The sequence below is a fragment of the Tympanuchus pallidicinctus genome, unplaced genomic scaffold (assembly GCF_026119805.1).
Source record: "Tympanuchus pallidicinctus isolate F22 unplaced genomic scaffold, pur_lepc_1.0 scaffold21, whole genome shotgun sequence".
NCBI classification, from domain to species: Eukaryota; Metazoa; Chordata; class Aves; order Galliformes; family Phasianidae; genus Tympanuchus; species Tympanuchus pallidicinctus.
In genome coordinates this window covers 8960222-8986112 of record NW_026294733.1, presented here as the reverse complement: position 1 = coordinate 8986112, position 25891 = coordinate 8960222, and the positions used below count along the sequence as shown (strand labels likewise).

Here is a 25891-nt window from a genome sequence, read left to right as displayed (position 1 = left end):
AAATGCTATTCCTTTTCTGTAAAGTTATTTGTTTAGTCAGGAGCTGACAGCAGCAGCCAAATAAACTGAGGAAAAATGAAGAAGAAAACACAAGAAACTAAAGCTAAGGATTGGACAAAGGATGTTGTGTGATGTAGAAGATTCCCTTTTTACAAAGTGATTCCCTTCTGTATTTTAGAGAACAGATGACCACTGTATGTTATAGAGAAACTGAAGAGAATAGCCATGGAGCAGTTCTGCATGAATGCTCTGATGAAAGCAAAAATCATTAAGCACCTGGAAATTTACTAAAAGAGAAATACCAAAACAAATATGCCTTCATGCTTTGCTGGTAAATGAGTGATGTGGTCACATCATGACATTGGCATGGTATATGCAATAAAAGGAGAAGTTTACATGTGTCTAGGAAGGGTAAGAGAAAATGATTGTAAGATAAAAGGCAGAGATAGCATAATGGCTTGAAAACGTGCAAAATGGACTCAGCCTTGGAGAGGAGGGCTGACCTAGGGGACTGGGGAGAAGATGAAGTCTTCAAACAATCCATTTTCTGATCAGACTTGATCTTATCAGGCACTGCTGTTCTGAAGGACCTTCTGAGGATGTAAGAGGAGGATCTGATTAATCGCCAAGGATTGCAGTGTGTGTTGGGACAGAGACTTGAGAGAATAAAGATGGGCTTTGCTCTGTATCGAAATTGTTGGGGTAAGGAAGGCTGAACAAGAAACAGCAAACGTGATGATGAGAAAGACTGGGAACAAAGTCAATTGTGACAGACTGATAGAAGAGTCTGAGAAAGTGAGGAATGTCTGGGGATAAAGCCTGTAGTGGCCAGTAGTGATCCTGGGGCACAGCTCACCGAGTGGGCTTTGGGGATGTGGCAGGTAGGCTGGGATGGCAGGGTGACAGACAGACAGGGCCGGACAGGCTGCCAGGCCACGACAGAGCAGTGGGTGAAGCTGGAGCCAGTGCAATTCACAGAGATGGATACACTGCCTTCCTGATGTGTCACCATGAGCATTTGCAACCCAACAACAGCTAAACAACATGGCCAATAACTATTTTAACTGTTGTTATTTCTTCCAGTTAAATACTAATTCAGAGGCGTTGCCTCTGTACTTGTCTTGCTCATGATTCCTTTTGCTGGAACTGGTTATGTCATCTTTTGATTTTGAGTTCAGTAAATAGAGAAAGACATGAAAATACTTAAGGATTCAGGTTGAAGCAGTAAAGAAAATTTTGTATGTATGTGTTTGTATGGAATCTGGTGCAAAAACAGGAAAATTCTAAAATGAGGGCATTGGAGGAGATCATGTCACGAGTGCTGTTCAGATTGGATTGTATCTCCTTTTGCCTGTGGGTTTATTGATTGATTCTGAGCAAGTGAGTTGCACAGACTTCCATGGGTGGTCATTAATGATGTAATCTTCCTTTTCTGGCTGGCTCAACTGAGATACTCAGAAGCACTTGAGGACTCACAGCTGCAGTAAAAGTCAGTAGGACTGCTTTGAGCATGCAGTGTTGCTCTACACTTATTACTCTGTAAAGCCAAGTCCCCATGGTCTGCAGACTGCAGTCTACAAACACATGAATCTAGATACACTTAATGACATATCTGGTGAGATGGTAACCACAGCTTCTAGTCTGGCTTCTGAGCAGAGAATCAGAGAGTGAAACAGGCTGGCAGCGCTGCTACCAGTAGCTAGCTAAGGCTTAAGGTCAGTTTTGAGTCAGTTCTCTTTATTGATTTATTTTATCATTCTCTCTGTTGAAAGCTGATAGTTGAATTGATGACTAAGGGTTACTAGGCATGAATAGTACTTGAATTTGGTACAATTTCTGCACTTAAGAAAAATGCTAGAATTTTATTGTTAAAAAAAGATCTAATGCTGTTATTTTTTTGCATCATTCTGTCAAAATGAAGACAAGCCTACATTTCTTTAAGAAAATCACTTTGAAACGAAATGTTGTACTTATTCCATCTTTAATCAATGCATTTCTGACAGATTTAATATTCTGAGAATTGCTGTCATGGGAGTAACACTGTGTTGGGAATCCTGAAGTATGGACATACTTTCTCAGCTTCAAGAAGACAAAAGTTTTTTGCATTTCTCAGAAATATAAGTGTGTGGACACCACACATTTGAGAGTAGAGGGAAGACAGTTATGAATTTAACATTATTCTCCCTCCTAAAAGAAGCTTATACTAATTTTCCCAGGCTTCCGGTAAATACTGGAGCTGAAGCCAGCACAGTATTTTTGAACACCGTAATAAATGTTCCATAATTGCCTCTGGTGGCAAGTTCTCTGGGTAGGGAATCAGGTTGGCTCCTGTAGTTGAATCATGTAATATGATTTTCATTCACTGCTGTAAATTGGCTCTGGACAGTTTCACATGTCAAATTTGACTACTGTTTAGTGGGTTTCACAAGGCAAACTGTATTATTGGCTCCTTACATTCAACATCAAAATGAGATTTCTACTGTCAAGCCAGAAACAGGTAGATGACCTTCTACTGAATGATGGCAAGACCCAAAAATAAGGATGAAATAATAAAATATTTTAGGTTGACCATCAGCAGAAAAAAACCCACAAAATTATGGGAAATGTCAAGAAGGTGCTTTGTTTGCTGAGGTAGCTGAAGAAAAATAGTTTATAATACAGGCAGTAACTGCAAGGAGTTTCTGCTTTAAGACCAAGGCAGGATTTATCTCTTACATGTTTGTCTGTGTAAGTAACTAGTGTCATCCCTAAGCATGATAAGGTGTTTTTGTTTTGATAAATCTAGACTGCATACACCAATAATGATATTCATTCTTTTGGTCGCATGATTTTTACCATGTTCTCTCTTTTTACAATTGAGAAATTTACACTTAAAAAAAAAATTAATTAAAAAAAAGTTAAGTGCAGGCGAAATTTACTGAGGCAAGCTCTGCAGGAGTTACTGTTCTTACAGGGCTGTAGGTTTGGATCTGTTGGCTTTTTTTGTTGGTCACTTTCTGCTCCAGAGACATCACTTCAGCAGGGACGTGTATTTAGCCTTGTTAACAAGAAATGAATGGTAAGGCCAGAAAGGGCAACGAGTAGTGGTACCACATAATCAAATTTGTTTACTGAATATCTTTCAGCAAAGGGTAGGAGATTCAGATCGACAAAACTCCCTAATAGGAATGTATTTCAAAACCTTTTGCCAAGTCTGGTTTGTTGAAAACCACTGCTTCTTGTTTACATTTGTGAAATGTAGCAGTAGGCCAAGTATTGATTGTTAGCGTGCACTGAAGAGACCGTGCATCTCCCATGTATAGACGTGAAGCTTCAGATTAAAAAAAAAAAACAACAAAAGAACAAAACGAAACCAAAGCAACAACAACAAAAACCAGCCACAACAAAACACGCTCAGCAGAGATCTGAGCCTGCATTCTTGAAACGTAGCTGAGAGAACTTCACCCTCATGTAGCACCCTCCAGGCCAGTCTCCTTGGAGCTCTCTGAACTGAATGCAGAAGGGTCTCAGCTGGAACCGTGGGGGGCCACAACAATCTGAAAGTGAGACCAAAGTTTCTGCTGTTGTTACCACGCCAAAGGATCTTGGAAACCCAAACCTGCAGGAAGACACACCTGCTGGTTGAATGAAGCACACAGCTTGACTGTGTTTCTTTAGAGGTGGCTGATTCTCTGCAGACGAAGGACGTATTCTGTCCCATGGTCCTCACAGCCATCTGTAGGCAGATCCCAGAGAGAATCTTCCTGCAAATACAGATCCAAAGTCCGTGGGAGCCATGGAAGTGTGCTGAGAAGGGAAGTGATCTCCATCTAATGCTAGCTAGGTTCTTCTAAGGTACAGCAGTGATCCTAAATATCAAATGATGGGAAGTAGCAAAAGAAGAGTGAGAGGATATTTTGTATTTTACCCCTAGAACAGCTTGCATTTAGCCTATTAGCATCCTCACTGATTGTACCTACTGCTGATGGCTTGCAATTGAAATCGCTGCTTTTACCCCTGGGCACAGCCTGCAAAAAGGTCTCACAGATGTGGACTGCGGGCTGAGCAAGCTGAGGCACCGACATCGTGTTTGGTGGGTGCTGCACCTCCTCTGAAGATGGAGCAGGGAAAGGCAATCAGTGGGACTGGCAGGAGAAAGTAATACTGCAGTATGATGAGAAAAGCCAAAAATACCACCAGGGAAGATGGAGTATTGCAGTGGTAGACAGAGAAGCCTTGAGGCCTGGCAGTATCTTACTGCATACTGTGTTTGTATAGAGGAAAACATTGGTATCATGTCAAAAACTGTTTTGCAAAATAGCCAACTACAGTTTTATCTGATATATCCCTGTCTGTCTGTACAGCACTTGGCACAAAATTAAAATACCACAACACAGCCAGTTGGTTTCCAGTGTGACCACCATTATAAATTCACTTCTTACGCTGGGACCTGGGTCAGCTTAACCAAATTAACTGTAGTATGTCAGAAAATCCAATGTCACTAGCATTACTTTTAGATGAACACCATGGTATGGGGGAACACATCAAAAGGAGTGGTTTCATTCTGGTGGATGCCTTTTGGTTAGTGGAATTAACTATGTAACTTCCTAGCTAGATTTATTTTGAAATGCCACTTCATTCTTGGTGAGATTTTGTCCACTAAGAATTTGCCCTTAGATGAATGCCTGAGAAGCATGAGGAACTTGACTGCTGGATCCTGAAAATCAACACCAAACATCAATATAAGAAGTATATTATTCTTCAAGGGGAACTCTGCTTGTCACCTTGTATTAATATAGTGGACAGTTCACTGGCTCTCACTTCTCTAATTCCTAACACAGAGAGGCAGGCTCAATGAGAGAGCTTTTCATAATAGATATTAGTTTTGTTTGGAAGTCGTTCAGGCACTGTGATGAAAGGTAGAATTATAAAAGTCTTGGAGAACTGTGTGTGTTTATAGTGGCAATCTTTGGCTAAGGTAGAGACTAAGGTTTTAGCTATCTTAGTTAAAACAAAAAGCAAGCACTGAGGTTTTTAGTTCTTGTTAGTGTAGATCTATAAACTTTGTAAAGCAACAGAACTGCAGGATTTTTGCCTCATGCTTTGCAGAGAAGTGCCCTGTGCAGTGCTGCAGTGTAAAGAGCAGGGACTGTGTGACGTCTGCTTCTCACTGCAGAGTAAGCTGCAAGTGCTGACAGTGTGAATGCAGGACAAGGTTCCTCCCTACCCCGTGAAGGTGTCCCCTATGCAGTGCTGTCTTTGGGTGAATCCATCAGTGCAGCTGCCTGAGCCTGCTGTGGGTGGAGGAAGAAAGGGGTCAGGACGGCGTTCGGCTCTAGCCTGTAGTTGCTGTAAGACAACCAGATTTTAAGTATGATCTATTCCTATTAAATACTGAAAATAAATTTGTGAACTTTTCCTCATTGAAGACTAAAATGCATGATAAGATGTGCAAGTCCAGAATGTGAGATAAATGGCAAATAATAGTCCAAGCAGCTTTTGTGATCCAGTTGTTCTCTCCCCTTGGCAAGGACAAGCATGCTGTCTGTTGTTCAGGAAGTTTCATCCTCCTTAATAAAAAGCATTGGGTGAACATGTGGGTTATTTCTCCCACATAGCCTTGACCGGCTCTTGAAAATCCCCTTATAGGGCAGGAGGGAAGAAAGCATTTTGCCCTTCCCAAGAACCTTCACAGAGGCTGTGCATCCTGCCAGAGACCAGCTCTGACAGTCACTGCTGCACACTAATCCAATCTCATGCTGTCTCTCTCCTGGAGATCGCTTTCAGTTCTCAGCTGCCTGGGTGATGTGAGCCCCGGTGAGCCCCACAGCACGGCTGGCAGCGTGATGCAGGGAGCAGCCCGGCTCATTCACTCGCTTGCTGTCTCCCAGCAGGGAGCTCATGGCTGCTGGATTCAGAGGGACGTTTCTGACACATCTCAGGCAAGAGCTCGATGGCACTGTTAATAGAGCATGGCTGTCTCATTTGTAGGCTCTATTCATCTGACAGCTGAGAATTATCGGTACTGTTGCTTCACTCCCTCTCTCTTTTTCTCTAAGCTAGTGATTTGTCTATGTTATGGGTAGGCAAGCTTGACAAAACATTACACATTAGCAGCTGAGACGGTGTTTGAAATGGGAAAATTGCTAGCAAACTGCTCCATTAGAGACCAAGTAACAAATTCTTTCTTTCCTTCATTGAAAGAGAGATAGTTAAGGTCCAAATTAATACAACTGTCTCCCCCACTCTGCAGGGGAAATCATTCTTCAAGACAAATGGCTTCGTCACCCCTGGGAGCTGAGCTGGCTCTGCAAGGCTGCCTTAGGGAGAGCTTTTAACCTTTGTGTTTTGCCATCCTGGGTGTGAGCAGTACAGGCGCCAGCTGAGGAGGTGATGAAAAGATTTGCACCTCAGTGAACTCTGAGATGGATTAGCATGGGAATTTGAATGCTTATTCTTTGCTCTGGGATCATTTGTCATATCTAACTGCATAGTTTCCTATTTTTTTGGTTTTTTTTTCTCCGATGTTTACTTTTTGCTCTTATTGCTGCAAAGTTATTCAGAAAGAGTGAGAAGAAGGAAGACATTATCCTGTCTAGCATCGTGTTGTTACAAGAAAAATGTATCTGAATCCATTGGATCCTCATACTCTCCAATCTCTGATAACATATTAGAGAGGGGAAAGGAAATTGTTCTTGTCCTTTGATGTTGTTGTCGAAGGCAATAAAATAAAGCTTCAAGAGGCAGACAGCACTGCTGTATGTCAGGAGGGGGGAGATATGCTTCAGTTCATCCAAACGATGCAGCTGGCAGCAGGCGACAGGCACAGTGAAATGGGTAACTGAAAGGAGGAACAAAAGCCCCTGAGAGGTTTGAACATGGCCAATTTATTTTATCAGCCTTGTGAATTCAACTTATGTAGCCTTTTAAATGGATCTTATTATGAAATACCAGAGGAAAATTGAGCAAAATTTTATTGAGTTGTAAGAAATCTTTAATGTGGCAGACAATAGTTCAGATGATCAAAGTTTACTCTTTTAGGATTTCATCTCATGTACAGAGTTCTCAAATGTATTGTAAAACTAATTTATAGAGTATTCCAGCGATGCACAAAATAAATCATCTCGTTCATTTGCACTAGTGCAGGTTGTTTTATAGTGTGTCAGTGCTTCACGGGATGCACAGACAGACCATGAAAGAAACAGTTTTCTGAGGCCATGTTTGGGTATAGCAGCTTCTAGTTCAGCTGCATTTTGTTCCCAGGTTGGAATCACTCGAGAACAAGGGCTGGTGAGAGAGGTTCAGCCTGCCATACCACTTGTTGCTTCTGTGTGAGCATCTGCAAACTGCAGTCACAGTGCACCAAGCAGAAACACCATGTGTAGCCTTCAGCCCTTCTTTGACAAAGAGCTTTGTACAGTAGGAACAGGTGAGGTGTTAAGGTGGCAGTGCAGCAGCAGATGACAGCAGCCTTGTTCATCTCTTGGCCACTGCTGCAAATGTACTAGGAAAGGGCAGTGCAGGTTGTGCTGTGGAGGAGCCCTTTCGTATTCCTCTCTGCCTTCTCCAGAAATTGGTCGTATCACTCAAAGTCTGCGCTACTCCAATTTTGTTTTTTTTTTTTGCACTCTGTGGGGTTATTTTGTGTGGATTTACACTTCCGAGTGACTGAAATGTCCTTGGAATTTGAAGCAGTTATAAAATTGGGGCATATTTCCCTCCTGGTGGTGTGTTCGGGTTGCACCGTAAGGACAGCTCTGTGCCTGTGTGCCATTCCCATCCGTACAGCAAGGAGCTGGGCAAGCGGGCCCTGCTTTGTTCCTAGAAGTTTCTGCTTAGAAACATTTGGGCGGAGTTACTGAGCTGGCAAGCTGACAAAAAGCCTTTATGGGAAGAGTGTACCGCTAACTCTGGTGACAAACACCCAACAATAGCAGAGTGCTGAGCGTGCAGCAATCTGCATGCACTGCGGGCTGGCCGGGAACGATGCCCGTTATATTTAGAGCAAGGGAGGGAAATCTCAGATGCTAATTCAAATCACAAAACAAGGAAGAGAACTAACTCCGATTGCAGCCTTTAAAATAGACTACTACAGAAATGAAAAGGTCTGTGCACGTTGGCTGTACAAATATCTCAATGTTTATGGCTTAAATAGCTTCTCAAAGCGTAACCGAGCTGGCAAAATACTGTGTTTTCAAGGGAATTTTTTGCCTGTTGAAAGCACAGATCAACAGAAGGATATGCTGTGCGGTAGAGGGTTGATGGGCTGTATTCCTTTTCTCTGCCCCCTTCCATAGTCCTTAAAAACCTTCATTCAGTTCTGCCTGTAGCTCATTTTACCTCTGTTCCTGGTCTTTAATTTTTTCCTCCCTTCTGCACTGCTGCAGCAACCCTACATAACTCCAGTGGTTCCTTCCTTCACTCCACTGTCTTCATATTTCAATTCTTAAGCATTTCCAACCACAGATTTCTGCTATTGTAACTCTTTCTTTATATCATATTTTTGAAGAAAAAAAAACAAAAAAAAAAACAGCAACACAACTTTTGGGTAATAAGAACTAGGTAAAATCAAAGCATGCTTTCTATTCCTGCTGTATTTGCATGATTTTAACTGCCACGGACATCTGAATTTGTTGTAAGGGGGGTCTTGTTTTACATTTGTAATTGAGATGCATATTTAGGGTTCATGTGAGGAGAATGCAGTCCTTCTTGCAGGTATTTGGGGATCTGGTTTCTGAGAAGGCACAGAAATGAATCACGTTAATGGTTACTGCATGCAGTATCTTAATGCTGCTCACTTTTTGTTATTGGTACAAGCATTTATGCTACTTTATAAAGAATGTTTCTTTCAAAACAGAGCTCAGAAATGAAAGCAGCAGCATATTCACTTAGTCTGGACCATATAACAATTTCGATATTTGTTAGTGAAAATTGAAGCATGGAGTCCTTTCTCCTCTGCTTTAAATAGATTTCCCCTCCCCCAAAGATAAGGAAAAAAGTTAAAAATCTGAATTTATATTGCAGTGGTTTCCACACTGTTCTGCAGTAGTATTATTAATGCAAGTGTTGGATACGGGGCGGAACTTTGGCGTCTTCCCACAGATTGTTGCTCCTGAGTCACTCAGCTGGTATTATTAATCTGCTCATTAAGCTGTCACAAAATAGCATCGCTTTCGGTTTGGTTACCTGCTATTTGCAGTGAGGGAAAGCATCTGTATTTTCCACCTTAATTTTGACTAAGTAGTCATGCAGTATACCTAGGATTTTTTTTAAGTAATCCCTTGTGCTTTAAAGAAGCAATTTCTACAGCTTTTTTGTTTGTTTGTTTAAATACAAACTTAATGTAATCAACGAGATGAATTTCTTTTCTAAGAATTTTTTTTTCAGCATTTTTTCCACTTAGGGCTTTCAAAAGAAAATCTATTTCATGTATAAACCTCTATGAAATAATTGTGTATGTGTGCAAAACAAACAAACAAAAACCCAACAGTTTTAATGTTTACTGTTATTCCACTCCTGTAATTGTGTATATAACATGTATATTTCTTTGTTTGTTTTCAGCCGTTTGGAACAAAACCTCATCAAAATCATTCCCCCTGGAGCTTTTACCCAGTACAAGAAACTTAAGAGAATGTAAGTGCTAATAATAAGGCCAAAATGCAAGAGCAATTTTGAATCTTCTAGCTTCACGTTTTGCAGTGTTATTTTAGAAACATATTGGCAATTTCTATGTTGAAATCACTGGGGATTGCACAAATCATCTCTTCATAGTGTGTGCAACAACAGGATTAGATTTAGGATGACTACCAGTGCATGAAATCCTTTATAATGCTTAAATTCCCTTTCAAAGGATGTGAGCTAATTAGTTAGTCTGTTCAAACGAATCTGCTTACTCAGAAAAGGTATTAAATTCTGTATTTTTCTCTTACTCATTCTGGTTTTTGTTCACAGCACTCCGTTGTGTTGACCCCTGTTACAGCAGGAGTGCATGTTCCTGCAGAGTAGTTAGGAATATTTATATTGCATTCAATTGCTTGATTACAGGAAAACAAGCCTAGTGGAGCTCACTTTCTCAATTTCTCAATCGCTGGTGAATACGCAGACAATTCCTTCCTGATTAGCTCTTGTGTTGTCTCTGTGGATTTAACAATAAATTTTACAAAGTTTGATTCGTAGCAGCAATGCATACAAGCTGGTCGGTCCCCTGGTTTGTCTTGCTTTATGAGAGATGTTGTGACAGCACAACTGTGATTCAGACAATGATGAAAAATGTTACTCCTGCCTCGCCATCCTATCAGGATGTTGATGGGTACCACTGGACCAGAAGTTGTCCAGACTTTGTATTCAGTGCTAAGGCTGCTTAAAAATGGTACCTCTTACAGCTGTTGTTTTCTACTGTGTACAATGCTTTCTGGAATTAAGACACTGTCAGCTGACTTGACAAAACGCTACTGAATCATCAGAATGTTAATGCTTTTGGAATCTGAAATGTGCTGTACCATTGGATTTGAGAGTGAAATTACTGTTTGCTGCTCCAGAGTTATCAGGTTGCTAAAGCTGAAGAGCTGTAAATATGGATCTTAATATTTAACTGGTCAAATCATCAATCTTGCAGAGTCTCTGTTCTAATGTCTCACTTTCAATATAGCTGTATGTATTTTTAAAGAAGTACTGTATTAGATAGCGAGATAGTAATTTCATTGAAAAATGACAGATCCCTTTTCAGTGACCTAACTTGTAACTTTTTCATGATTAAAGGCACTAGTTGAGTTCTTTCCGAGGTATAACTAATTTTAGATTTTGGCAGTGTTTTACTATCCTTTCATTTTTCATGATTGAGAATTGATATGAGACTTAACAAAAAAAAAAGTTCTCTAACTTGACTAACTCCTCCAACCCAGTGTGGCAGTTATTAGGTGAAATGATTAATATTAGAATTTCAGAGCAGAATTCCATTAGCAAGTTGTGTTAACAGCTTTCTGGAGTATTACTGGCATCATCACTGGGATCTGAACTCCCATAATGAGTTATCCTTCCAAATGATCTGTGTCAAAGCTTAATTAACATGGGGCTGTTTTGTGGAAGACCTAGGGATAGTTAGGCTGCAGAATGTCCCATCATGAACGTGATGATTTGAAATTTGGTTATCAACCTGTCTCCTTATTAAAGTTTTTTGTTTTATTTTTTTTTGCTACTGGACAGTGAGGCTTTAGACCAGGAGTTATTGTTACATGGAGTTTAAAACAATTTGTCCAATGATTTGAAGAGATAATTGGCATTATCTTTAACATAAGGTACATTAAAATATATCTTGTCAAGAAATTATCTCTTAAAAGACAAGTATTATCCATTCTTTCCCATAAAGGTAATACCAAGACATTCCTAATAGCACTGAAGTCTCCATTCTTGCATGGTCACACTATCATTTCAGTGTGTGGTGTAACACATGAAGATTATTCATTTTGTTAATTGATGCCCTATCCTGGGTACAAATGAAGAACTTTGTTATTCTTCTTACTATAGATATTACAAATAATATTTTCATAGAACTCAAGGGATAATATTAGCACAATATCATGAATCATATTATTTTGTTCTACTCCTTCTGGTGGGCACATATGGTGGAATGCTAAGGATACAGACTGCTCATTTGCAGCGCTCTCAGTATTTTGATTGTTTACTATTTCCTGCAAGATGATGCTATTTCCTTTTCTTAAATAATTAGATGAGTGGTACTGTTTTTTAGGTAGGAACCACTTTAATCTTTAAATGACTTAATATCAGTAGGTTGGGATGATACCAGAAGATGTATGTAGATTAGTTCAACTTTGTATTTGCATCCAGCTGAATTCAGTTACTTAGAATGTCTCTTCAAGAGCTTCCAGTGTGACAGAGTGCTTGGTTTTTGGCAAAAGAGCTTAAAATGCTTTGTGTGACCTGGAATTCCCCTAATTACCCACATTTTGTCAAACAGTAGATTATGTTAAGCTAAATGTAATTGCTTCAGAAGGCAGACTAGACACTTGTAGGATTCAAATGTGCAGTTGAATTATACAATCCAGAATGATGGTTCCCCTGATTTTGAGGAGAATGTTACAACTCATTCCTTGCTCTTTAATCATTCAGGGGCTCTAGAAGAGTATGGGGGGGCTTGAACGAGGTACATCCCATTTGTTTTAAGGAAAAGCAGTGATATCTTCACCCATACATGCCTTTTTTAATATATTTATGTATCAACAGTTGTGCTAATATCATTCTTTAATCATTTCCTTGCATTTTGTATTTGCTTTTCTGAGGTTTCTAGTACAAGTTTGTAGCATAATGCTGAGTTAAGTGCATATCAACACTTTGAAAGATGTGGATGTACCTCTTTAGCTCTGGTGCTTGTAATGGCATTTCATGTTTTCAAATTCATTTTACTACATCTGAGCAGCAAACACATTGAGATTTGACATTCTTCTCAGTAGCTCTGTGATGTTGATACTTTTTTGAAGCAGCTTTTAAAAACTAAACCACACATGACATGGGTTTTTACTGAGTACTCTTGTCAGATGAGAATAGCCCAGTTTCAATATTAGAGATTTCCAGGTTATCTCTAATAATGCTAGTCAACAAAGAGAATGTTCGTCCACTAATAGTTTTGCATTTGGATGTATCTAAAAATAGATGTTTTGTTTCTAAACCTTTCACAGTAAAGACATTTAAGCCAATGTCTTTGCCATGCAGTCAAATGTTACATATACTGTGACTCACAGGTGCACTTTATTCCCTACTGCAAAGTCATCAGCAGTTTATGTATCTAACTGGTAACTGGGCACTGCCACCCACTGCCACCCTCCAAGGTGTGTTAAGCAGCCCTTTGAAAGCAGACATTCTCTACTGTGCTGTCAGAGCTGCAGGGAAATGCGTGTGTGGTGACTAATGTATTCCCTGCCTGGGTGGAATCCTGATAAGTTTATTATATTTCCAGCCAAAGAGCCACAGTTCCACTGAGTGATTCAGCAATACCCTAAAATATGGAGATGAGCCCTATGAGACCTAAATTGACTTAATAGGTTAGAGAAACCCTTATCTCTTTGTCTTGATGTAAATCAAGCACAAAATAAGATGATTTTGTCGGACAGCAGCAGACCAAAGGAAGAGAGCAAAAATACAATGACATAATTGAATCCCTTTGTCTCAGTCAAATCAGAAAGAGATGGAGCCTCCTCTTCCAACAGCAGTAGATCCTGGCTCTAATGGAAAGGAAATAATGTGTCTAATTATCTTCTAATGCTGATTGTAGTGCATCTGCATGAAGTGGTAAGTTTCATCACTCAGCATGGCATTTATGCACGTTCAGGCACCATTCGTTACATGCTCATTAGCATCTGGACATGGGGAGAGAGAAAGGATGGAAATGCTGAAATGTAGCAAGTCAATAAAATAGTGCCGAAATACTTGTTTCCAGTACTTGATTCCCCTTTTCAGATTCTCTGTTCAGCAAGCTGATTTCATTCCCTTGTAGCAAATCCTATTGTGATCCCCAATAAACAGCACAAATTCATACCAGACTTGTGCTTGTGAATTATAAGACAAAAAGCAGCAAGCACTAGAGATTTTAAAAAAGACAGAAAACTAAATATACCTCTTTTCACTGTCACAAACTTGGCTTCTGTGAGTTGAGCCAAGAAACAAGAAACCTTCACTGAATGCTGTCTTTGTAGGCAGAATGCTGTGACAGAAAACACTGGTAGGTTGCATAACAGTTATTCGTTGACCCAAAGAACTAAAGAAAATCCTGCTTTATGCAGCTAGATTTGAAAACAGTTCATTAAAATTGTATCGAACAGAATTTATACCTCATGGCATGTGTAGAATAGAAAGCATATTTATTTTCTGATTCCTGACTTTCAAATAGTGTTTATTGAGGATCTATCCAGGGTTGTTAGCATCTGCCCTGGCAGAAGTTAGAGTAGAGATGTATAGGCTGAAAGGCTGCATTATTCCAGCTTCAGCCATCATTTAAATTATTTGATACTGCTGATAAAAGTTGATATGAACTATCAGTGAATGCAACAAAGCAGCTGAAAGTTATGCCCTTAGCTAAGCACCAGGTTGAACTGACTGACAGTGCGATTGGCTTGCAGTGACAGCCATAGTAAGGCTCCATATCTGAGCATCTGTAAATTTGGCACCACATATGAAGAAAGGGTATTGCAGCCTATAATTGACTGATATATACATGGTTGGTTGTGATTAAGATTGAAGGTTGGTTGTTTTTTTTTTTCAATCAAGGAACACGCTTTCCCTAGCAAATGACAGCATTGTATAAGTGAATTCCACACACAGCATAGCTAAAGTATTGGAGAAATCTCACTGGGGTTCCCAAGTGGGGTCTGCACCAGTAGAGTGTAAGGCTTCAGAGGTCTGTGATTTCCATTCAGATACTCAAATCTTTTCCCTTCCATCTGAAAACTCGGTGCAGATCTGCCATTGCTGTGTCAATCCTCTTCTTACCTACTGCACCAGATGAAGGTCCTAGCAGAATTTTACGCTGCTTGTTTTCTCCAGGCCATTAGAAAACAAGCATAACTGGTACAAAGCTGAACTGTGACACTGTCACCTCCTCTGGGATCAGGAGGGGGGGGGGTAGTCTGTTTCCCATTCCTTCTCCCGTAAGTAGCAAACTGAGTTTGGTGCAGGAAAAGTCCTGCATCGCAAGAATTTTGTCACCTTACGAATTACCAGTATTGGTAGGGGTACACCGAGACTAACCCTTAGTGTAATTTCCTAGGCTTTAGATGGGAATTTATTTTAACTATACTATGTTTCTCATATTTATAAGGATGCTCATCTCTACACCCCAATTACCACAAAGTTTTTTTCTGTAGCCAAATCCTGTCTTGCTGCTTCAGAAGCCATTCCCCAGTGCCTGCACCACGCAGACAACATTAATCCCACCTTCTTCATTACTGTGTGTCCTGACAGCACTTTCTAATCACTTCAGAACATTTCCTCACTTTATCTATGATTTCACTTAAAATCCAAATATGGTCTGCTTACTATTATCAAGTTACCCTTCCAAGCCAATGTTTAAACATACAAACCATCTTAGAGCTTTAGCATAGGCTGCCCCTCGTGCTTGAGGGACGCCTTGCACAGTCACAGCGCCACATCTACTATTAAAAGTTCTGAAGATGTTTTATAAACAGTAAATATTCAGTGGGCCACTGCGCTGTTGTTACTGTTAAAAGCTTCTCATAAAATTCTTTGTTTCAATGCCCATAACATGATAGGCCTTACCTACAGGAGAGTTGCAGTGTGTTGAAGTTTCAGCCTGTCGTACAGCTGATGGTTTTTGTTCATTGCTGGAATTTTCCTGTCTGTGTCCCTGCATTCTGTAATTCCTCCGAGGTACTATCATGTTTTAGTTGCATTTCTGTATCAAGCATCTTCTTCCAAAACATTACAATTATGTAAATATTCAAGCTAAAATATTTTCATCCCATTCCATTTTTACAAATATTCTTTTAATCTTTCCTTCTTTTTACAGAGACATCAGCAAGAATCAGATATCTGACATCGCACCAGATGCCTTCAAAGGCTTGAAATCTCTCATTTCATTGTAAGTAGAAAATAGAACTGAAGTAGAATTTTTGGAGAGTATGTATGCAAGAGAAACGATAATGTGCTGTCTGGGAGAAGTTGTGTTTCTGTGTGCAAGTGCCAGCTTGCATGAAGCATCTAATCTTTTGTAAATGAAAAATTGATCACAAAGGATAGGAGGTCATGAAGGCTAGAAAAAGAAATGGTTTACACATCTCTAAGAAGTGTATTTATTTATAAAATATAGTTGGACACCTCCAAAGCTATATACTTGTTCACTTCTTCAAAGCCCATGCGTTACTTCATGTGCTGTGCATGTGTACCTGCAGGCTAATCCATACCCTCACCTCATCATGGCACACAAAAGCCATCATAGCTTAAATGTTTTTGATGGTATCAATCAGGGCAGATCAGGGGCCGATGCTTCTGTACCAAAGTTCTGTGTTGTACAAAACTGAGGTCTGAGTTTTTGTGGGGGTTTTTTCTGTGTTTTATTTTTGTTGTAGTTTCTTCAAACTAGCTAGGGAAGAACCTGAGCTCTTAGCAAAAACTTCACATTTCTTAGCTATAATTACTACATTATTAAGCTGGAAAGGGACTAAAATACTACTTTAATCAGAAACTAAGATGAAGGTAGGATTCTTGACAAGCACTCATTTCTGTTTATAGAACACAGAAACTGCTTGTAAGACCAAGCTGATTTCAAAGTATTTCGACCTAGCTATTCACCTCACTGCTAAAACAGTGGAACTTTTTGTTGGTAAAAGAGAGCTTAAAAAAGTTCAGAAGCTGCACTAGGAGAATGAACTGAAATGGAGTATTGGAAAGAGACCTGAGTTGAGACAAGAGAATAAGCTCAACTGTGCCAATATTTACTTGCATTAAAGACAGTTTAGAAACATTTAACTCATTAATATTCATATCCTATAGCTTCGTTTTTAAGGCTGTAGTTTATTCCCAAAAGCTGCCATAGTTCTATCCTCTGAATGCTCTATAATTCTAACAACCTATAAAACTTGTTTTCTAGATCTAATATTAGAAGGCTATTCAGTACTAAATTTGTGTTGCAAGGAAACTTTGAGGCAGAATGCAGAAGGATGGGTGTTTCATTGTGCCCTGAATCCAGCTGGGAAAATGCCAGAAATATATATTAAGTGTTGCTAGCCTTTGTTGAATAGTTAGAGCACTGTTATTCAACCTACTGTGGAAATGGCCAAATCCCTCAGTGCTGTCTGGAAATGATTCACTAAGAGAATGATATTTACTGAACACTACAGTTTTGGCATCACGTGATACTGCTGATGCTGCAGTGCTACAGCTTTCTGGGCTTGGCAAAGCTGGCTCGAGTAAACTAGGCAGGCAAGAGGCTTCCACTGGGGCTGACTTCCCAACTCAGAAATGTTTCAGATTTAGCTACAAATACTTCAGATACCCCTCCAGGAGTGGGAGGAGTGACAGGAGTGGGACAGAACACATTGGATTCGAGAGAGATGAAGTGAGAATATAAACAGGGCAGGAAGTTCTAGTGGTACGACTTGCACAAAGATGCAAGTGAAATGATTCTGTATTCTCTGACCAGTCACCCAAAACTGTTTTCAGTAAATCAGGCCAAACTGGCTTAAGTATGTTTATATCCAAGTGGGTGGAATAGACTTTATGCTTGCCACTGGTTTTGCTTTCTTTTGAAAGGCTTTGCTCTGGCTGTTCATTGCAAGTAGGTCTTACAGATGCTTTGCCTGTGGCTGACAGGCAAGAGATAGTTTAGTTCCCTTCTCTTTCACACAGACCTCTGCCAGGTTCTTCCCTCCTGGTCACTGTTCTCGTTGTTCTCAGATTACTGCTCTGCTGATGTGCAGTATCTGGCTTTTCTGTCTTAGCCCTTCTCTGAACAAGAGGATGTAGTTTTATTTTCATCTGACCTCTAATACAGCCACCAGTTCAGTTCTGTCAACCACAAGAAGACAAGTGCAAGAGCAGATGACTCCTTTGAAGTGCCAGCCCTCCCAGTGAAAATGCCAAAGGGGAAAGAACAGGGATGTAGAAATGAAGTAAGACAGTTTGCTAACTAGCGTTTTCTCTTTTAAATGGCTGGTTTTGTGCCTGAGGCCCCACTAACCTGACTCAGCTGCATGCCCTAAAGGAACACTGCTCTGCATACAATGCTGCCGCTCAGCTGAGAGAAACTTTTATTTTTTGTGTATAGAAGCCAGCTGTGATTGGTGGCATACATTTTAATGAGACACCGTTGAGGTTTAACCCATGCACAAAGCAGCTGGATTTTTCAGTTTGCTGAGTTAATGCAGTAGTAAAGGAGTGGGAAGTATGAAAGCGCAAATGAAAATAATCAACTTTGTTTCCATTAAAAATGAAGTAGTGCTGTACTTCCCAAAATCCATGCTTTTTTTTTTAGCTCCTCCCTTAACTTCCAGATTGCATGCAATTGCATTACTCCCTAGGGGTCCAAGAGAGTGAAAGTGCTCATCTGGAAGACAGCCAACATTGTTAGCCTAGCTGGCCTATGTGTAGTGAGTTGCTGCTCTACTTTCTTCTGAAGTTAACCTGGGTTAGTAATTGTTTCTAAGAGTACTCTGCCTACCTAGGTAGAGATGGAAGAAAAAAACATGCGTTATAGTTTTAAAACACAGGAATGTTTCTTACATTATTAGAAGTGATTTCCTCTAAAAATACGTGTAACTTAAATCTTTTAGAACTGCTTAGTGACCCACATTCTAGCAGATCGTAAGTTTTTCTTTTAAATCCATGTATTTTCTCTATCAGGAAATCCATCAGTGGGAGTCAAGCAGGTCACAAAAAGTTAACATTCCGAAAAAGCCATTTCTACCCTGGATTTTCTCTGCACTTAGCTAAAGAAAGGCAAACTTGCTCTCATAAGGATTCAGGGCCTCTTCATTCCATGCACAAAGGACAAAAAATTATTTTCTCCCCATCCATTTTTCTGTAGGGTTTTGTTCCCTTATATGTACAACAGCTCTGTGATATAAGGATTTACTGTTCCATTTTTCTTACCAGAAATATGTAGGGATGTAGATTTCTTAATTTCTACTCTAAGAACATCTTCAGTTCTTCCCAGAATTTTGTTGCTTTTCCTTCTCCCTGCTGTGTCACATGCAGGCTGGGCTCTGTCACTAACTGGTCACCTGTGAGTTCATTCTGCACATTCGATTCTATTACAGTTTCTGAAGTTCTCTTTCAGTATTTAGGCACTGCAGCTGGGGTCCCTAGCATATTTTTGGTAGGGACTAAACTTTAATCCTCTTTCTGGACAAAATCAAAAACAGAAGAAGGCCAAAACTCCAGTGAAGTCTAGTTTGGGCAGAACAGGCCTGTGGAGTGCTGGCTATAATGGCTGCTGTTGAGGACAGAGGGTGTTACAGGCCAAGATATGGAAAAAAGTGTCTGTAGTTTTAAAAAAGCCACTGTGGGATTTGGGCAGAAAAAGTTATATTACATGACTTCTGTGGTAGCTGTTAGACAAGTATCCTGTTTGTACCAAAGTCTGCGCTCCTGAAAAACTGAAAGTGTTTTTGTGTCTCAAAGAGAAGATATGAGGATACGCTGAAGGCTGTAAAGAAGGCTGAAAGCTGTAGCAATACTGTGGTGTTTGGGACCCCGTGAAGTATCCCCAAGAAAAAAATAAGCAGTTAGAAAGAGTACACAGCAGGGATGTGAGTGAACAGTGGTAATGTAGCCTCAGCTTTTGTGTTCTGGCACACATGTTCTTGCTATCTAATACTCCTTTCCACAGAAACGTGGAAGCAAATAGTACACTTGCACTGAGAAGCACAGCAGAGTTGGTCAATTGCAAAAGACCGCAATATCTTAATTGTAAGCAAAAGTTTGAGAAATGCTCTATTTGTAATGTCTTGCATTTACAAGTTACACAGGCTGAATTCCATTCTGCTGGAGTTGAAGTGGTTAATAACTCAGTGCAGAACATGGAGCTGGGTTATGAATAGTTTCATGTTTCAAGATTGCTGCATGGACTTTCTGAAGTAAATTAATTTTTCATTTAATCAAATCAAAATCAGTTTGTAATATTGGCAAGAGAATTGTTTCAGCATTTGTTTATTGTTAATAGTGTCAGAGATAAATGTTATTCTCAGGTCAGTAAACTTCCCACAAGAGTACATTTGGAAGGCTATATCGAAACTATCAGGACAGTTTTTTTAAGCTGTGAATGAATACATTTCAGACTTACGCAGAGAGTGAGTTCCTCTGCTTTCATTCATGAACTGAATTAAGCCTGTAAACAGTTGAAAAGCTTAGAGGAGCCTAGGCACAAAGATGAGGGACCGCTTAGGCTGTGGCACAGCAGCCCCGTTCTGACCATCATCTCCCGGCTGATGTAATGCCGTGTCATTCCCAGTGATTTGAAATCTGCAGTAAAGCACTGTCTATTGCACTAACTGCCAAACTTACTTTAAGGTAACAAATTGCTTTGGATAGCTTTACTGTGATTTATTTAGCCTAACTTGTTATGAAGACGAATGAAATAGTGCCGGGAAAAAAAAGTCACGTCTAAGTTTCTATCAGATATTAGGAATTTATTGCTGGTTTTACCTCTATCAATTCCTTCTCTTTTGAAAACTTGAATTCTTACTGAGCCTGTGCCATTGTATGCAGCTTGGGAAATATAATTCTTCCTAGCAAGAATTGTTTTCACAATCTGAAGGAAAGTTAAAAGCATTTTGAGGACTGAAAAAGACATTGCATAAAGTGAAAATCTGACACTTCAGTAAGAATGTCTGAGCCAAGCCAAAATAAAGGAACAGTTAGCTGGAAACCAGATGGCCTAGAATGAGGGATTCTGTCTCAGGCTTTCATACCCCAAAACAGCTCCAACTCAAATCCCAGGGAAAAATCTCAGGATTCTGGGATCTGACTTACCAAGTAGCTATGTTGCAACTGCGCTTGCAAGTAAGATATGCCAAAGAACTGTAAAATAAGGACAACACAGCAATTTCTGTTTCAGGCACTTCGAAGTAGGTATGGTAAACTTCAGTGCGTGTGAAAGGCAGCGTGTTTGTAGAGTCAGCAAATTCCTTGATTTTGAAATTGTCCAGGAGGTCAGAATGTCTCGAGACTGTGAACAATCACTGGAGCTTTCACATTTCCAGTGCTGCTGAAGGGCTCTGCCATGCCAGATACTTTCTCACTGAGATGACACACTTGTTGCTAGGCATGAGATAGTGCTCCCAGTGCATCATCCTTTGTCTGATGCTTCCCAGACTTTTAGATGAAGTTATGCAGTGACTGCTTAATCTTTTAGATTAGAGCATCAGCTGGATTAACCTGCAAAATTTGAAGTTTAGTTCTAACCAGTAATTGTTTATTTGGTAATTAATAGTATCTTGGAATAGATACACTTTATATGGCATATAAAAGTGGAATAATAGTATCAGGCTGAAAAATTATAATGACTTGTTATGACTTTATATATTTATGTCATTTTCTACTGCAGATTTGTGATAACTCTATAAAGGGGAGTGGGTGAGGTTTTGTAAAATGCAGTAGGGGTTGCACTTGGCTTCTGAGGAAACACTCATCTGCCATCACAATTTCCCAACAAATCTTAATCTCCTCTCTTTTTCTCCGGTACAAAAAATTAACTCTCTGTCCAGCTGCAGCTGAAATTGTTGTGGAGGAGCTCTCACGGATGATAAACTCCCACAGATTCTATCCAAGTAGGCAGCTGAGGGAGGAAAAGTATTTGTGTGATGCTGGGGGAAAGCGGGGCATGTTTGGGCAATACAGATTGCACATGGGAACTTGAGCATCATAACTAACTTCACACACAGAACTGCACGTTTTAATTTAATGAGGGATAAAATAAAGGTTTATAAGTCATTCCTTTTTCCAGTTCTTTTAGTTGAAAGCAACTAGTTGAGTCAGGAAAAAAAAAAAAATTGTCCTATTTTAGAGCACTTTTTGTAAAAAGCTGAATATACCTGGATTTTCAGCAGCTCCCTCTTCAGCTAAATAGGGGGGTGCTTCTGGGCATCTGCAGTGCAGCCAGGGGCTGTGCATTGCATGCAGTGTCCTTGCCACTGCTAGGAAGGTTGATGGTGGCCCCAAAACTGCTGCAGGTTGTTTGCCAATCCGCCAGGTGCTTCTGAAGAATAGCAGCTTGTGGTTCTTGGCCACGCTGGAAGCATTTAGCTGTGAACTGACAAACTGATGCTCTTCATGCTGCTGAGAATCTGGCCCCTCCTGGCTCAGCTGCACCTATGCCATAGCAGGAACCTGCTGATGGTAGAAGAGCCACAAAAACTGGGAAATGTTTGCTTGAATTAAAAATACCATGAACAATCCCTTATTCTAGGCATTCTGGGATGAGCTATGCCTGTGTGTGGAAAACACAAGAATAATCCCTATGCATTGGCAAGCCTAGCATTTTGAGACATCTTTGTGACTGTTTTCTTCCTTCATGCTGGTTTCCATCATTGTAATGGAGGCTGTCATGCGTAGTGAGAAAAGGAAAAAAAGTACCATAATAAAAACTGGTCTCTTCATTTATTTTGGCTTATTTTATATTTATATTTATATATATAATATCTTTATTTTATACTTTCAAAATAAGCATTGTGAATAGAGAATCAGAGTATATCAGGCTTATTATACTGAAGTGTACATCTTCTCCACCTGACAGTAGATGGCATTTATCAGACCTGTGGCTCATTTGGTTTCCCACCAAAGTTGAGGAGCACAGAACAAGCATTTTAGTAATTATTTTAACATTCTAATAAATGTCATTTTGATTCAATGAATTGTCTGCTGGTAGCAGTTAGTAAGCTGTTTTCTGGTATGTATTAATGTTATTAGTTAATTAAACATATTTTTGGTTTAAATTTCTGATGCTAGGGAATAGAATATGTTTCTATACCGGACTTGTACAATAGCTGGTAAACCTATGTGTCCTGCAAAATGTAACGAAAATACAAGAGGGATGCAAGTGAAGATGCATAACACTGTAGGCAGAGGTCTAAAATTTGTTGTCTACTAAAATTTAGTGAAAGAATTGGAGATGTAAGTGAAGTTTACTGGCTGGCGAGTTCCTAACTATATGGCCTTTTCCTTATTTCCCATGTTGTTTTGTTTGAAGTTCTGTTGTGTTTTTTTTTCTCTCCTTCTCTACCTCCACCCTTCCCAATGCCACTGTCCAAAAACACTGCAGAGTTTTTCTGTGAGGTGAGCAGACAGGGCAGAGAGGGCAGTGCAGGCTGTAATGGGATGCCCGCAGACTGGCCATTCTTTTTGGTAGGTGGGTACTATTCAGGGTGCTGCAGGTGATACATCCAGAACAAAAGCATCTTGAATCAAGAACCTGACAGTTATTCGTATCCATGGGTATGTTTTCCTATTGTAGAAAAAAACAACAGCTCTGAGGAGAGCGAAAGTTTCCGTGTTTTCTGTTAGAGTGAATGGAAATAAGTAACTCAAGAACTGAAATGCAAGGTCTGTGCATCTCCTCTGTAGGACCGTTTGACTTCAGCTCTGGCACAGCAGGCAGACAATGGCATTAGCTAATTTGGCTCTGTGTATTGCTGAACATGAATATGAATTTGAGACAAGTGCCTGAGCTCTCATGCTGACTTTTGTTTAGCTGTTAATTTGTTCGAATGCTAATCTGCCACAAGCACATAAGCCCAATTACGTTTGAAAATTCTTATTTTCCTTTCATGGCTTCTAAAAGTGAAGCTTTGTTTTGTTTTAGAGGTGATTTTAATGAGCTTTATTTTGTTCAAAATAACAAAGAAGCTGTATAAACACATGCAAGGTTTCAAATTCAGTGGAACACAGCATTGTGACCACCTGACTTTTAAATAAGTAAATGAAAAATTACTTTAACCAGAGTCATTCTTTGGTATTTGTACTTAGTAGTACCACAACTAACAACTGTACTAGCTGCAAATACTCTAGACCTTCATTTCACGTCTTTACTGCTTCTGCAGCCAAAATAACCCTTAGTCTGGAATGGATATTTTTTTTTCCTTTTGTTCGCATACATCTGTAAGGCTTGGCTTCTGAACTCTTTCCTGTATTCTACAGTGTTATGCATTGCTATTATGCATTGCTGATCAGCATTGGTTGTCCTGCTGCTTCACACAGATAAGATGATAATCTCGCTTCAGAAAGTTTAGATGATAATGTTCATCTAAACTTTGTATATAGACGAAGCACTTGCTAAAAAAAATACTGTTCACTAGATTCTGTAGACATTAAGCTCATATTTTGACTGTAAAAAATATATTTGCAAATGAAATTAGGGAAGAAATAGGAAAAAAAAATAGTGGGCACTCATTGTTCACCAAAAATTCACTGTATCAGCACATTAAAAGCCAGCTTCTTGATTCTGCAGTATATGAATAGAAATTACTGGACTGGATGATCTTAGAGGTTATCTCCAACCTTAATGATTCCATGATTTGTTTAGAGAAAATGCAATGCTGTGATCATTAATTCCTTGAGTGGAAGTTCAGTTCCTTCTAAACTACAAAAGTCATGAAAAATGAAGTTTCAAGTTCAGAATTTCATATCTGAGTTGTATTATTTTATTTATATTCATTTTATTTAGGCTCAGAAGTGATCTAGGAATTCTCCAACTCAGAGTCAATATTCTTCCAGTGACCGATGAACAGTAAATTGAAGTGGCCATACTCTGGGAAGGCTGGAGAGCAATGTAAATGGCCTGTCGTGCGAAGTGTTTGTTTTTCAGTGTGTTCAACACACCATAATATTTTAAGTGTTGAAAGTCAGAGTAATCCAGGATTTGAGCCAGCATCCCAGCCTCACGTAGCTGTTTGATTCATTGCTCGCGTGTTGTTGCACATGAAAAAGTTTGGGATGAACCGTTTCAGTGACACGAGCAGCACAGCTTGGCATGAACCGGTTTGTAACCATTTATTGCATCCAGTGCAGAGCCCGCAAATAACATAAATCTTGTTTTCCTCAGTTTGACGCCTACTAAAATGGTCAAGGGGTGACATGCAGAGGGAGCCTGGAGCTCTTCCCTGTTCCTGTGGCTCTTATGAACTCGTTACTCACCTTCTCATCTGGGCAAATTTTATCAACTTACAAAAATTTCTTGAGAAAGTGCTTTAAGAAGTTTGAAGTCCTGTTTTATGATTTTGTTCTGATCCCTATGTAGGGTATTGTGTTGTAATGGTGGTTTTGTGTGTGGAGGTTTTTTTAGTTCTGATGATAATATGTCTTCAGTTTTTCAATAAAAAAGGAAATATTTTTATTACTGAAATGAATCATAAATATGAGAGCATATATTTATGGTTGAAAAAATGAAGGCTTATACAGTGCCTTTTACTTGTGTGTTTAATCTTCATTGTTGGCTTTTTTTCGTACCTAAACTGTACCTAAATTACTTCAGCTTTTCCAAAATATATGACTATTCCCAGTTCAGACTTTTCCTTTATTTATTATTTTTGTATATATTAGCCAGTTGAAACTGTAATAGCAGCTGGTGAAGCTGTAACATTTTATCCACTGATGCCTGTGTCACATTTCTTGGCAATTATTATATCTGGAGAGGGTCAATTATGTGAAGTTTTATCTGCAACTAGCTTCTGCTTTTAAATTCACTATCTCTGAGCAGAATTCTAGGTCTTTGATTCCTGCAATGTGCTTTTCAATGGTTAAAATACTTAAAAAGGATGAAAAAAACCTTGACAGAATGAAAAATATTTTAGATACACTTTCTGGATAATGTCCAGATTCTACATTAGAAATGCTTTCCAACACCAGACGAAGCCTGAATCACAACGACTCATTGGATACCGTGTGCTCTCTGAAAAGAAAATGAGATCAGTAGTTAAATGAAATGCCCACAGATCCTGGGCATGGTACACAAGATCAATAAAGATGATAATGCAGAGATGTGGGAGGACACTAAACTGGTCTGTTATTTAAGATTTATTTTGCCTTCCCGTATCTTTCAGAGTGCTCTATGGAAACAAGATCACAGAGATTCCCCAGGGCCTTTTTGATGATCTTGTGTCTCTGCAGCTGCTGTAAGTATGATCTTTTCCTCTTCTTTATTTTACAGACTAACTAGATTTACTGATTTTTCAGCTTTAACATTAATATAATCACCTTTTCCATTGAAAAGTCACTGGGACGTGCTAGTCTGTTGTTTCTGTCGGGCAAAAGGGAGGCAAGGATTGAAAAAAGAAAGGTAATATGCCAACAGTTTTATAGCACAGTGCAAGTCACAGATTATAACAGACAAAGAAGATTTAAGTGTGAGGAGGAAATGAGAGCCTCAGCAAAGTCCAAGAAAGGAAATTTGGTC

At 39.5% G+C, this 25891-nt stretch overlaps 1 protein-coding gene across 3 annotated transcripts in view; it reads left to right on the top strand.

Moving 5' to 3' along the window:
• Positions 1-25891, top strand: part of SLIT3 (slit guidance ligand 3) — a 474748-nt gene that overhangs the window by 314080 nt on the left and 134777 nt on the right. For all 3 annotated transcript variants that reach the window (XM_052684870.1, XM_052684871.1, XM_052684872.1), the window contains 3 exons: positions 9541-9612; positions 15515-15586; positions 25539-25610. In XM_052684870.1, the coding sequence (XP_052540830.1) occupies positions 9541-9612; positions 15515-15586; positions 25539-25610 (216 nt within the window). The remainder of the gene's footprint in view (positions 1-9540; positions 9613-15514; positions 15587-25538; positions 25611-25891) is intronic.